The sequence below is a fragment of the Alligator sinensis genome, unplaced genomic scaffold (assembly GCF_000455745.1).
Source record: "Alligator sinensis unplaced genomic scaffold, ASM45574v1 scaffold84_2, whole genome shotgun sequence".
Taxonomy (NCBI): domain Eukaryota; kingdom Metazoa; phylum Chordata; order Crocodylia; family Alligatoridae; genus Alligator; species Alligator sinensis.
Window position 1 is genome coordinate 1,260,861 of NW_005842247.1, and position 14,053 is coordinate 1,274,913.

Here is a 14,053-nt window from a genome sequence, read left to right on the forward strand (position 1 = left end):
TTGGTTAGCAGTAAACACAGCTTCACTCTGATCTTGTCCCAGTGCTGTTGTGCTATATATTTTGTGCTTTGTACATTTTCATGAAATATATATTGGGCTGGGTTGTGCATATAATACCATGGCCAGTGCTAAAACAAAGTGTGCATGATTCGTTCTCATTCAGAACTCCTCCTGACTGGTCCAGCAGAGATCATATAGCAGAAGCTCTTCATTAGGTGCCAAGTGTGTGCTCTCCACATCCAACCAGCTCTGTTAGCCATGGGAGACAGATATAGAATCATAGGAATTAACTAGACCAGTGGTGCACAACCTTTTTGTCCAGCAGGCCAGTCCCTCTTGTTAAATAAGAACTACATGATTTGTCCCAGAGACTTGGACACGAACACTACACATACATGTGTGTACACTCTTTTGCATTCAAATATGTGAAAGTTTTCTATTTTTCTAAGTATCTAAGCATTTCCACCTACCCCCACTCACATGCCATACATTATTACAAGCTGTCACATTATTGTAATTAACATGAAACGTGATCTAGGAAGGTATGGGGGCCCTCAGCTCCCGTTGATTTGTACAGGAATGGTGGGGGGGCGGGGGGGCAGTGGAGGAGGGCACTCATGGTCTCCCAAGATCAGGCTCTTTGCTTCAATAGCTTGATCAGGCTCTTGGATTGAAAAGTTATCTGGTCCCTCTGCAGGCCAGATCCAGTCGGCGAACCCAATCTGGTGGCCTGGACAGGCACAGCAAGGCTCCGGCATCCGACCATGTGGAGCGTGGCGGAGGCAGCATGGCCCCGATCCAGCCAGGGGGCTTGACCCAGCCCCAACCCACCCTCATGGCAGGGGGCTTGAGGCATGACCCAGCCCCAGTCCAGCCCCATGGAGGGAGGGAGCATGGTCAAACCCCACAGGAGGAAGGGGGCATGCCTGGCCCCAACCTAGCTGGCAGGACAGAAAAGGATTTGGCCCATCCTAGCAAAGGGAAGGGGCATGGCCCAGGCCCAAATCAGTCTCACAGGTGCAGGGATCCAACAGCCCCAACCTAGTTGGGCAGAGGGAACGAAGCATGGTGTAGACCCATGATGGGAGGGGCATGGGGAAGAAAACAGCACAGGCTAGCTGCACAGGGGAAGGGTGTATGGCACAGTCTCAACCCAACCACACAGAGGGAAGGGGCATGGCCTGGAGTTAACCTGGCTTTTGGGATTTTGGTAGCGGGGAGGAGTGGCAGCAGGGGTCCCCCACTGCCAAATTTCCAAAACTTTTGAGCATCCGACGGGCCAGATTCCAAGGCTTTGCAGGCCACGTTTGACTTACAAGCCAAAGGCTGAAATAGATAATCTCTCCATATCCCTCCCCCTGCTCAGAACAGGATCATCCCCATTTGCACCATCTGTGATAAATATTTATCCATCCTGGACTTAACTTCCAGTGAAGGAAATTCCACAACTTCTCCGAAGTCATCAGTTCCAGTGCTTTGCCACCCTAACTAAAAAAACTCTTCCTAATATCTCATCTAAATCTCCCTAGCTGCAGTGCAAACCCATTACGTCTCATCCTGTCACTAAAATCATCATTCTCTGTGTAACAATGTTTTTTGTATTTGGAGGCTGTTGTTGACTCTCCCCTTAGTCTTCTCCTCTCTAGACTAAATCATCCAGTGGTCCCACCCTGTCCTCTATTCTGTGGGTGCATCTGCATGAGACGTTTACTGTGGTGCTGACTAATTAGCTCCACAGGAAAATATCACCATGTATACGTGCGGTGCTATTAGGCTGGAGCAAACTAATTAACTTCAGCTAGCTCTACACTGTAGCACCCTCATGCCCCAGTCAGCCCCTCCACAGCAAGTTGAACCAGGTCAGAGCAGCCCCAGGCTGGCAGGCTGATTCCCAGGGTCCACTGCCAACTGGGGCTGCTTTGTCCCAGCTCAACATGCTGCAGTCCTGGGCAAAAGTGTAAATATGGAGCCCTGGAGCAATAGACTCCCAGCACAAACTTGCCATAGTTTATTTAGCCACATTCATTGCATGTGTAGATGCACTCAGTTTCTCCTGGCTATTTAGCCCTTCCTCTAGCAGGGACCAGTCCCCTGATTCCTCAAAAGCATAGTGTGTGCACCTTACAGAGAAGCACAAGGGAAGAAAGGTGACCTCTCCTCAGCACAGGAAAAGAACACCTTGCTAAGTCACTACACAGATCACCCTTTCTGTCAGATCAATTACAGATGAACCTCAAATACTGTTGGGTCAAATTCCTTCCATTTAATGATGACCAGGAATTCATTTCATAACCTAAAAAGCCAAGATGCCACAGTAGGGAAGTAGATGAATGTGGAATCACCAATAGACTTATATAGGTGTTAAATCTGCATTATATTTGGAAGAAGTTTAACTCAGATAACACTTAATATAGTCAGAGCTTCCCAAAGAGGTCTAGAAAGAAAAGAATTATCCTCTTGGTTGAATTGTGGGTATTGCACACAAAAGAATCACATGATATTTTAAAGTTCATAGGTAAGGATCTTCTAAAGGGCAGAATGAAGCTTCTATATATTAAAATATTCATGGTTACTATCTTACCTGTTGTACTGAATGAATTGCTTGTCTAACCTAAGCTGTATCTTATTGTATTTATGTAATGCTTCTAATATATAAATTATACTCTCGGCTAGTGTAAATCAACGTTAGTGTACTGATTTCCTCCATTTGAGGATTTGGCACATTATATATTTTTTTTTTCTATAGCATCTTTCACTAAGTTCTGATTTTGCTGGCATTTAATTCACATTGGTGAAGCATTTAGAAAATGTTGCATAGCAATTTTCTTCTGCTTAAAAAAATAAGAGCTTAGTGTCACATGAGCAGTGACTCCATGTGCTACTGTTAGAAGCAAATCTGTGTCCATCAGGGTGCACATGTAAACATGTTCCTGGGCACAGTTTACTGCACCTTATATTAGCACGCAGTAAAATTACATTAATTGCACGTGTAGACTCACCCAGTGTCTATTACCAAAATCCAGGCTCATTAGCAAAATTTGCAGGTTCTCTATTCAGACCTCTTCACTTGCTTTGTATGTAGGGGTTTTGTTGGGTTTTTGTATTATGTGTGGGGTGTTTTTTTAAAGAATTAGTTTCCTCTAGTTCAAAACACATATATTTTTTGCCCGGTCCTCTGTGTTGTATAATTTTATTAGAGAATCTATTGAAAGATGTGTTTCATTGCAGGTCCAATTTAAAGCCTGAGTAGGTTTCAGTTATAATGAATCCAGAGCCTGAAGCTTGATCTCTTTGTATTTCTGCTCCTTCATAGTTTTATATAACAATGGAAAACTGATATGGAATGTCACAGAATACAACCACACAACAAATGAGACTGCATTTAAAGTTATAACACACACCCCCCAAGAGAAAAAATATGTACATTGCTGATGTTCTACGTCAGGTACATGATGGGCACGTCTACACGTGCCTGTATAGTGACATTGCTACTGCCCTTTTGGAAGTACTAAAGCACAGCATAGTAGTAGCCCATATTGCACCATACACTGGGCGCACGGTTATTTTTAGCCGCTATAGCAATGTAGCAGCGCGCTATAATGAGGGAGCGCACTGCTACAACAAAATAGCTGTTGGTCACATGTAAGTGCATGTGGTCACTACATCACTGTAGTGCATCACTATGGCAACATGGCATCACATGTAGACACGCCGGATATGTGATAGGGCTTCATCTACTGGATGCTTTGATTTTACATGCATCAGTCCCATCTACCCTCTACCTATAGTGTTACTGAGGTTCTGGAAAGAGCAGGAACTCTGTTTCAGTGGTCTAAAAGCTGTCATAGGAAAGGGAATAGACCCAGGATAGCAGCATCCACCCACTCTCTCCAGTCCTGTGAAATGTCAGCTGTTAAAAAAAAACCCAACAACCCAGGGTTAAGGGACTGGCTTCTGAGATGGCCCTGGCTGAGAGTAAGTGGTGACATGGGAAGCCAGCTTCTTTGCAGGGTATCATTCCCTTGGGAATTCTGCCAGTTAATTCTTGTGGAACGTATGATGACCTTGAAATCATTAATGTGTGCATATTCTACTCCATATTGTCATCCCCCAACAAAAGAGGGGCATTAGCATACAAAGACAGAGGGCAGGCATGAAGCATAGTTAACAGGGACAGGTCTTCTGTGCAGATGTTCCAAGCTGCTGGAATCTTATTACACCTTACTGGACCCTACTTAAGTCAATCAAAAGACTTCTATGGTCCTCAGGAAACTGGACCACATCTTCCTAGGACCTGATCTTTGGCAGTGCCTATCCCACCAGCTAAATAGGGCCTCTGGATTCTGTGGCTACATCCAGATGTGCAGGCATTTGCGGTTTGTGGTGCCATAAACCTCTTTGCAGTGCCACAACCACACTCCCAGAATGTTAAAACAAATTTTGCTACCAGGAAATCTTGGTAGGAAAAAACAGCGTGAAAAAGGCAGTGTGGCACATTTGAGAAGAGCATGTGTCAGCAGACACAGAGGCTTGCTACTCCTGAGAGATGCCCTGGCTGCTGGGCCAGAGCGTCTCCACTCCTTTAGTTGTCCCTGGCTTCTCCAGCATGCCAGGAGCTAGGAGGAGCAGGGAAAGAGGGTGGCTCCAGCTGCCAAATATCGTGGCTCCAGCTGCCCAGACTCTGGTTTCTGGAGGTGCATGCTGCTGCCAAGTACTCCACCCCGCTTTTTTAAGGCATGTGTTTATTTGACGCTGGGATCTCCCAGGGTCAACCCCCGCCCCTGCACTGCTGATTAGAAGCACAGGGGATACCTGTGTGTGCAGCACTGCAAATGGATTTGTGGCACTGCATACCACGTGTCCACGCTCATCTGGACGTGCCCTGGGAGTGCAAACACATAGTTTCCTGGATCAGTTTGCCATTCCTGTGTTTCTTCTGCAGGGGGAAGTGATAGGGAACTACAGGCTGCAGCACTCACCCAAGGATTAGTTACTTCAGTAGTTAGCCTGTCTTGAGCTCTGTGCTGCTACCTCTACTGTGCTATCAGTACCCTAGCTAGCTAATTTAAATCTGTGCGGGGTGTTTCTACATGAGCTATCCTGGCCTCTTCAGTCTGAAAAATGGGATCTGATGAACTGAGTGATGAGAAGACACAAGCACAAACAGCAATGAAAATACTTACGTTGAAATCACAAAAATGTGATATGGGAATTATAAAACAAGTGGATTTATGAAATAGCATTAACTTTGTTGACCCAGAGATGCCACAGCATCCACTGCCCAGATTTACACCATCAGGCGGGTCAGCAATCTTGTTATTGGTAGGTGCTACTTGAAAGAAGGCGGCGGCATGGATGACCAGTACAGCCATGCTACTCAGAAGCTGATGCTTCTTCCAAACCAGCTATGCCTATGGCAGGGCTCTTAGGGAAAGGAAATTCATAGTACAATTAAAAACCCTATCTCTTTATTTGCTTTGTTGCATTCAGTATCCATAGGCTTACAGTCAAATTCCTGGAAATAAGCTGATGCAACTTTGTAGAGTTCTCTGTCATTTCTGCACCTACTTACTTCTGTTAACATGGAAGAATAATTGTGATGAGCATGGAAATCCCATTAATAGTTATAGCCTTCTATTTGGCCCTTTCATGTATTTTCCTTAGTCTCAAGAAACACACAAACCTGGTAATATAAAAGCATCTTTAAACTCATGATCTTCTCCTCTATAAGTAATTTATTTCTGAACAAGATTTATGCCATTTAGTTTCTTTCCATGTCCCAATTTCTCCTGTAGGCTGAATGAGTTTGACAGGGTACTGCATGTGTGTCTCAACAGGCAGTAGAGGAAATCCACTCTCCTATTCAATATTACAGTAGTGCCTGGGAAACCCTGGCATAAACCAAGAACCCACTGTACTAGGCACTGTCAAAAAAGAGACAAGACCTGCCTCCCAGAGCTTACAGGGTAAGGTGTGGTTGATTGTCCTGTTTTGTCTCAACAGCCCTCAACACAGCACGGTGTGAAAAATTACAAAAAGAGAAAGAGGAGCTGGAGAAGCGATTTGAGGATGAGGTGAGGAAGCTTCACTGGCAACAGCAAGAAGAGCTGCAAGCCCTTGAGGACAGGCTGCAGTTACAATACAGCACTGAACTAGAACGTCTACAAGAAGAAAACAAGCTTCAACTCATGAGAATCAAGTGTCAGCACCAGGAACAGGTCAGCAATAAATTGTTCAAATTAGGAGGCTAAATCAGTTTAAATTAAGTGTAAGTGACAGGACAGCTAAATTTATTGACTTTCTCCAGTATGATGACATGAGTCACAAGCTGTGACATGAGTCACAAGTCACGAATGAATAGATCTAGGTTTGTTAGCTCCCTTATCTAAAGAAAAGTTCATACTTCAGAGTTGTACAACATGACTTTGAGGTCCCACATTATAAAATGCTTTATGAATGGCTCTCCTGTGAAATACCCCTTATAATGACTGGGCCCAGTCCTGTCCTGTCCCCACTGCTTACATCCAGGAAATGGTAGCTTATCCCTGTTTACTCAGATGATGCTACATATGGAGCAAGATACTACCTGGCAGAATTTTGCCCATTTTTATTTCAGATGATACAGTTAGAAAAAGAACAGTGACGTGCATTGCGCAACGTCACATGCTCCAGCAGATGTGCTCCAGCAGAGTCTAGCATCACATGTATCAGCATCCCCACGCTGAAAAATAGTGGCAGAGCATTTTAACTAATGCTCGTTTGATGAGATTTAGTTCAGTGCCCCTCCGCTGACGCTCGGGTGCTTTTAATTAGCAACTACACCTCCCGGAGCACATGTGAAAATACCCAGTGTATTTACCTTCTGTGCCTGATATAATGTAAATCACTTAGAGACTCTGGGATGAGGACAGAAGTATAAAGTAGGAGGAAGCAGATTTTCTTTTCAGCATTTAGTTCCTTATGAAGGATCTAGAGAGGGCTGCCCTTGAGCTGGGCTGCTGTACCATGCTGTGACCTGACACTGAACTGGCACAGAGAGAAAGAAAACAGTGGAAAATGAAAAACTGAGGCTAACACCCAAAGGGTTGCTCCACCAGACAGCTGCAGCACTCCACTGTAGTTGTTCTGTGAAAAAAGGAGATGTTGACAAAAGCAAGATATTTGCTTGGAAAAATCCACAGGGCCTGAAGTTGTATTATATGTTGGTTTTTTCCTCCACATTTGAAGAACCAATAACCTCTGATGGCAGGTTCATTCTACTAAATGTCTTCATTAAGGATGTTATCTTTCTTTCTCTCTCCTGTAAAAGATTTTGATAGTGCTTAGAGGTGTTAGAAATGCCTGCTCTGGGTTATAACCTTTCTGAATTGCTGCATCCTTTTGTTGTCGGGGTTGATTTCAAATCCTTCCAACAGTGACAGAAAGGCGTTCACGTCTGGACTGTTTTACCCCATGCAGCTTAACTTCTATTGGCTGAATGAGATTTTCCAATATGTGATAGGTGTTGGAAAAGTCTCTTTCAAAAGGTCTTTGTGTCTCAAGCTAGAGTGTTTCTTTATCTTCTTTTTTTCATCTGTTAAAATCTATGCTAACCTATTTCTTTTCCACTTTTGTGTTGTGAGGCCTTTCAGTTTGTTAAGGTTGTCTGCCTTGCCATGTCTGCATACTGACAGGTATTAGAGATTGTTCAGTAACGTAGGGCAGGTTTTTATGGCTGGGGGATTTAAGGGTTTTGTCATATTTTTTCTTTAGATAGTTCTTTCAGTGTTTCCAGTTATTTCCAGGGAGCTTGTTGGGCTGCTGAGATGGACGCTGCTTTGATTCTGCTCAGTTCGATCTGTTTGGTTATAGGATAAGCTGACTTTGGTCAGACAGGTTGCACTGGGATTTGACTGTTATCGTATCTACCTTTCTCAGATCCCAGTTTGTTACAGGTTGACAGTAGCATAACTAGGGGTGGGCAAGAGGGACACCTGGCCTGGGTGTCAAGTTAGAAGGGGATCAGAATCACCCCTGACCCTATGGAGCCAGGCCCTGGCACAAGTGCCGTGCCGGGAACTCCAAAACCATTCCCAGCTGCTGCTGCTTTAAGAGCAACAGCCAGGATAAGCAGAGCATTCATGAAGACAGCAGCAGCTCAGCTGGGACTGTGTAGGAGTCCCATCAGGGGTAAGGCTGCTGCTCCCCTCAGCCCCACTCTTGAAACCTGGCATCCCCCCACTCTCCACAGCTCTTGGAACCAGGTCTCCCCATTCTTGGAACCATGCGCCACCCTCCTACCTCCACCCTCCCACAGGGTTTGCCCCAGGTGCCAACTCTGTTACACCACTGCAGGTCAATTAGCAACACTAATACCCATTCATGCAATGGAGGTGAGGCTGTGCCAAACACTCCTTTTGCTCCAGGCCCTAATTCTCCAGGCTTCCCCTTTTTCCCTGCTGTTATGCTCTACTGCATGCTCCCCCTGTATACAGACACAGCAGTACTTTACACCAGTTGTTTATGATGTGATGCTGGAGTGTTGAAGAGCAAGCTTAGAGTTATGGAGAGGCTGCTCTCTGTGTCTGCTCTTAGACTGGAAGGATGTCCAGCTGGAAATCTGAGTATATGCACTGTTCCTTGAACCCTTTTTAGCTCCCTATGTTGTGCCTGCTGTTAGGATAGCAAGCTTAGTTTAAGAGCCAGGAGACCCCCACAACAGCCCCTATGAAGTCATACATTGCTGTCTTTATTCATCTTAAAGATCCATATGATTTGGACCCTGAATCTCTATCCTTTTCTTTGCTCCCTCTATCTTTCTGCCAGAAGGGACAATTATCAGGGATGCCTAGGATATTATATTCATGGAGGGTTTTGCATGGATTGTTATAGAACATTGCAGACAAAAATATATTTTCATCAAAATATCTCATTTAATTGGAGCCAGAATTTCTCCAATTAAATGAGAAACATTCACAAAACATTCCACAAAACATTCCACAAGAAGGCTGCTGAGGCCCAGAGCTTTGTAGTCATTTCTCTGGTCAGCAAGAGGGAGGCCCACACTGAAAACATGGCTTTTGTGATCTAAAAAGCAAAAGCATTCAGAAGGTTTTTTGTCCGTTCACAAGTGGGATATAAATTTGGAAACCTCAAAAAGTGTCACAAAATGGAACTGAGGCTGGCCAAGCCACTCTGGACTTTATCTCCCTGTGGGCAGGACTCATTGGCCAGTACCTCTATCTGGGCAGAAAGAGGAGTGAATTTACCATCCCACAGCATATTTTCATTTTCTCTGCCTAGTCTGGATATGAATGCTCGTGGCCCAATCCTGTAGGGTACTGAGCTCCCTCAGTTTAATATCTTATGTTTAATTTTAGCAATGTGTGTTTTTTGCACTGGGTTGTTCTTCTCCAGAGATGAATTTCACCACGTTCATAAGCTGCAATAGCAGAAAGAAAAAATCCTTTTAAAAATAGGCAACTGAATATATTTCTGTACCCACATACCTACTCTGGAAATGAATCACGTTGCACATTCTTTTAGTCTGTCTTATAACAAAGGAAACCACATTTACTTTCTTCTCTGCTTCATTATCCAGTAATCATTGTCTGTCATAAACACAAAATTACACTTGTTGGAAGCCTTGAGGTGTTTGAGAATAGGGATATTCTAGACTCTTTCTATGTAGTGGGTCAGAAAAATCCATCTCACCACAAATAGATTCAGGTCACCAATGTTAACCAGTGCAAAAAAGGGAATACTTTGCTTTTATTCCATCTAAGGCTCTCAATGTACTCTGTAGAAATATGAATTACTCTCCAGAGTGTCAGTTCAGTATGTTTCAAAAACAGTAAGTTAGAGGATTTAAAAAATAAATCCAGCGTAGAGATGAATTGTAGGTTTCCAAAAGTTTCCCATCTTCTCCCTGGAGCTCACACTCATACACATTATTCTACAACTCACTTGACTTCTCCAGTTCGAGCCTCTTCTCCATAATATTCAATAAGCCTTACAACTGTCATGTGAGGTAAATCCATTTTATAAAAGAAAAGCTAGATAAAAAGATGGCAGAGCAAGAGACTCCACCTCCTGTGAAAAGTTGCAAAGTGAAAGCCAAACTGGAAGCATAAGGGGAACCAGAGACAAAGTGAACATGGAAGGGGCCTCTCAAGTCATTGAGTTTTTCCTACTTTCCTCTACCTGCCCAAAACAATCTACAGAAACATCTGCTCTGGGCCCTCTCGCACAGCAATCACAAAGCACCCTATAAAAAACTCTATGGCACGCCAGCAATGACTCCTGCACTGTGGCCTTCAGGGCACATTATTGCCTGCTGTCGAGAGAAGCACAGCTCACTTCCCCACCTGTCCAGTGAACCATGTTCTTGTCTGCCACATCTTATTGTTTGCGTTATAAGCTCTCAGTTCAGTTGAGGAGCCATTCTTACTGGTGCTTTCTCTCCCCACACCCCAGGGTGTTAGCACCCCTTTGGCCCAGCCTAACTAGGGCTGGCCTCCCTATAGTCTTTCTTGTGTAAGACAGTCATATTGCTTCCCTTAAAGCCTATTCTAAATTACCTACCACCTCCCTCACTAATGATCATTCCAAGCCCGGCCCATCTGCACGCCAGTCCCTTACACCTGGCCTACCTGAAAGGCTTATCTGAGTCATTGGCTGGAATGATCTAGTTGGGGCTGGTCCTGCTTTGAGCAGGGGGTTGGACTAGATGACCTCCTGAGGCCCCTTCCAGCCCTAATTTACTATGATTCTGTGAATAACTTGCTCATAAAGACAGAAGAGGAAGTTGACCACTTCTAACTTTTAGAAACTTTATATTATCGTAGTAGTAGTGTGTGGTTCATAAAGAAAACAATTAAGACATGAAAAATATTTAAGCAAGAGTGAAGTAAAAACCCTGGTAGTGCTTAGAAAGACATGTACACCAGTAGGATATATCTCCAGGAAGGAGTTGATGACATTCACATGTCATTACCAGCTTGATGAGACAAGTTCACTTCTCATTCAGACTTTATATGGCGGTTCAACAACAGATTCCCACTTTTCATTATTAACAGGGCTTAACCATGGCAGTTTCTTTCACATTATTGTTAAGATGATTTTGTATTATTTCAAATTCCAAGCTAAATGCACATTTTTCAGCGTAAGTACAACCCTTTTCTAATTTTATTGGAAATTTGGCACCTGTTCTGTGAGCAAAGATAGACATTTTGAATAGTTTAATAAAGTGAAGCAATATTGATTCTGAAAAACTGTGGCTCTTCTTTTATAATTTAATATTAATTGTAGATAAAGGAGCTGTGCAAATGAAGTGCTTTCACAGTTAACAGCTATTTCACTATAAAAATAAGATTGTTTAATACTCCATATGACAGAATAATATGAGGGAACATGTAGGATTAGAAAACAAGATCATTATAACTCTCAAAGTCCAGAAGAGCAAATGGCTTATGTAGTCCTTTATATATGGTAATCAGAAACTACTCCAAAGGATATCAAAAGGCCCAGGAAATTGGAAATAGGATACAGAGCTTTTCCCCATTATATCACTGAGTTAATAGAAGCCAGACCTCATTCCCACTAATGGTTTCTCAACAGTCTGCATCACATGAGCTGATGGTCCTAGTCCATTTCCTCTAGAACAGTTGTCTACAACAACTGAAACCATCATTTCAATTGGTACCACGATAGACCAAGGTTTTAATGAGCAGGGAGTTTAATAAAAGAGGTGTTCCTCCAGCTCCAGACTTATCTCTCCAGAGATATGGTCTGTGGTGTGTCTATGCCATAAATAAGCAGGCTGTGTTGTGTGCTCACAACACTTTCCCACTGGCATAGCTTACATTGGTTTCATTCACTGATAGCAATTACTCTGGGATCTAGAGTGGATAGTGACCAGCTTCCCTGGTTTAGCCACATGCAGAAGTTCCTAATAAAGTACCTCATGACTAGTGGCAGGGAAACAGGTGCAAACAGCTACCCTGAGATAAGCTGTGGACATTTAACAACTACAATGTAATTTAAACCTGTGTATTTTTACTGCTGATTTTTCCAGGGATAATTTACACTAATATCAAATGAGCAGGGCTATATGATGTCTGTCCCTTTCTTATTTTGACAAACATAAAGGCAGGTTGCTCTTTATGTTGCATAAATTCATCATATGTCCAGAGTCCAAGTCTTCCCAGTCTTAATTTTCAAGGTTGTCAGTTTGACACCTTTCAAGAACATTGAAGGCATTAAATTGTAAAGGAGGAGAGAAAAAGGTAGTAGTGACTCCTGAGTTCCATGTGTCGGGTAATTTCATGATTACTGCTGTCACAAGAAGCAATCTTATTGTGATATTTAATGTTTTCTGAGTGGGAAGATAACTGTTTGTTGTTGGAAATATATAGGTGAGGTTGCACAGCATTTGACTGGGAGATTTTTTATAAGTGCTATTTTGCACTAATTGTTGCAAAACATAGCTGTATCATATTCTAGATTATGCTTACCTCTGGTGCTAAGAAAAGATTTGACAATAAGGCAATATTCTCTTTGGTCTTGTGTATGTGTGTGTCTTTTTTACCGATATCATATACAAAACAAATAAATGTGTGATCCATCAGTGAACTAAAGAATAAGCTACAATTTGAACCATATTTAATGTATCCATGTCCTTGCCTATTGAATGACTGAATTGGCCTAATACCACAAATGACCTGTTCTCTTTATAGTCTCTCCCCTTGGTTTTATGGATATATCAGGAAAAAATGTGAAATCTTGCTTTGTCTTATTGTCATGACATATGCTGAAAGATGTGATCGAACAAATGATTTACTTTTCTGATACAGCACTAACAGGTGTGTTTTGTGAGCATAGGCCATTGAAAGTTATCCTGTTAGGTGTATCGTGCAGCTTTCTTTTTTTTCATTTGCATACCTGTGTATTGTGTTTGTGCAGTAGCTGTTCCTCCATAGGAACTCTTTCAGTGGTCAGTTTGAGAGCAGGGAGGGATGCTGACTGGAGTTACTGTCATTTCTCAATTATTTCAGCACTAATTTGAAACTGCTTGAGCATATATACTGACCAGCTGTCCCATAAACTGTTTCATTGACTTATTTGGATTAGAGTAATAAACATCTGAGCATTTTAGTTGGAAGTAGGAACGTGTAATGATTACTGTATAAAAAAAAATTCTCAACTAAAGTGACTGATTGCAAATAATTATATATGCCTCTAGGTCACATATTTAGCCTTTCTATAAATAACTATTTAGAAATATGAATGATGCTTTGGCCTTTTCCTCTGAAGTTAATTCAAAGGATTAATAATAAAAATAATTATAGTAGAATACTCCAGGTCAATAACCTAGAACATCTTGAAAATGTGAATTTGTTTGATTGTAGAAAAGATTTTGGTTTATTAAAAACATATCAGTTAATAGAATGCTGTGATTTCTGACCGTCCTATAAACAGCCTTGTCATCTAAGATGTTTTCAACCTGTTCTTTTCTTTGCATCATTATTATAACCATTAGGTGCTAGGAGCAGCAGAACAGGCAGTAGTGCCCACATGTCTTCATTCAGGGAATCACAGTACACTTTCTATAATGAATCATTAAAGTTGATCATGTTTAAGAATGGCTGCACTTTATACATGTCGTCTGAAATTTTCCAACTCACTGAAGCTTTCTGATAGTTTCTCTTATGAGTTCTCCATAGCACTTACATTTTTGTATCCATAACATCATTTGTTGTCATTTGAACAGGTAGAAGATATTACAGCCACTCATGAAGCCTCAGTGTTAGAGGTGGAAAATAGCCATACCATTGCCATTGCAGTACTCCAGGATGAGCATGACAGCAAGGTTCAAGGTAACCCTAAGGCATTTATATGAACAGAGCCACACCAGTCCTAGAGCTGGGTATTGCTGGGAGATGTCACAGGCCTGAAGCTTCTTCATGATGAGAAAATAGTAGTTGTCATATAACCCTAGCCCTCTAACTTTGGAGTGAATATACTTTAGCAGGGAAAAAACAAAACCTATAAACCTTCATAAACAGTCTTTCCT

The 14,053-nt window shown here is 42.4% G+C and overlaps 1 protein-coding gene across 1 annotated transcript in view; it reads left to right on the forward strand.

The window, feature by feature from the left end:
* The window catches only part of MTUS2 (microtubule associated scaffold protein 2), a 489,087-nt gene that overhangs the window by 456,587 nt on the left and 18,447 nt on the right, over positions 1–14,053 (forward strand). Inside the window, exons 9-10 of the mRNA XM_025208710.1 lie at positions 6,004–6,218; positions 13,751–13,856. Coding sequence (XP_025064495.1) covers positions 6,004–6,218; positions 13,751–13,856 — 321 coding nt within the window. The remainder of the gene's footprint in view (positions 1–6,003; positions 6,219–13,750; positions 13,857–14,053) is intronic.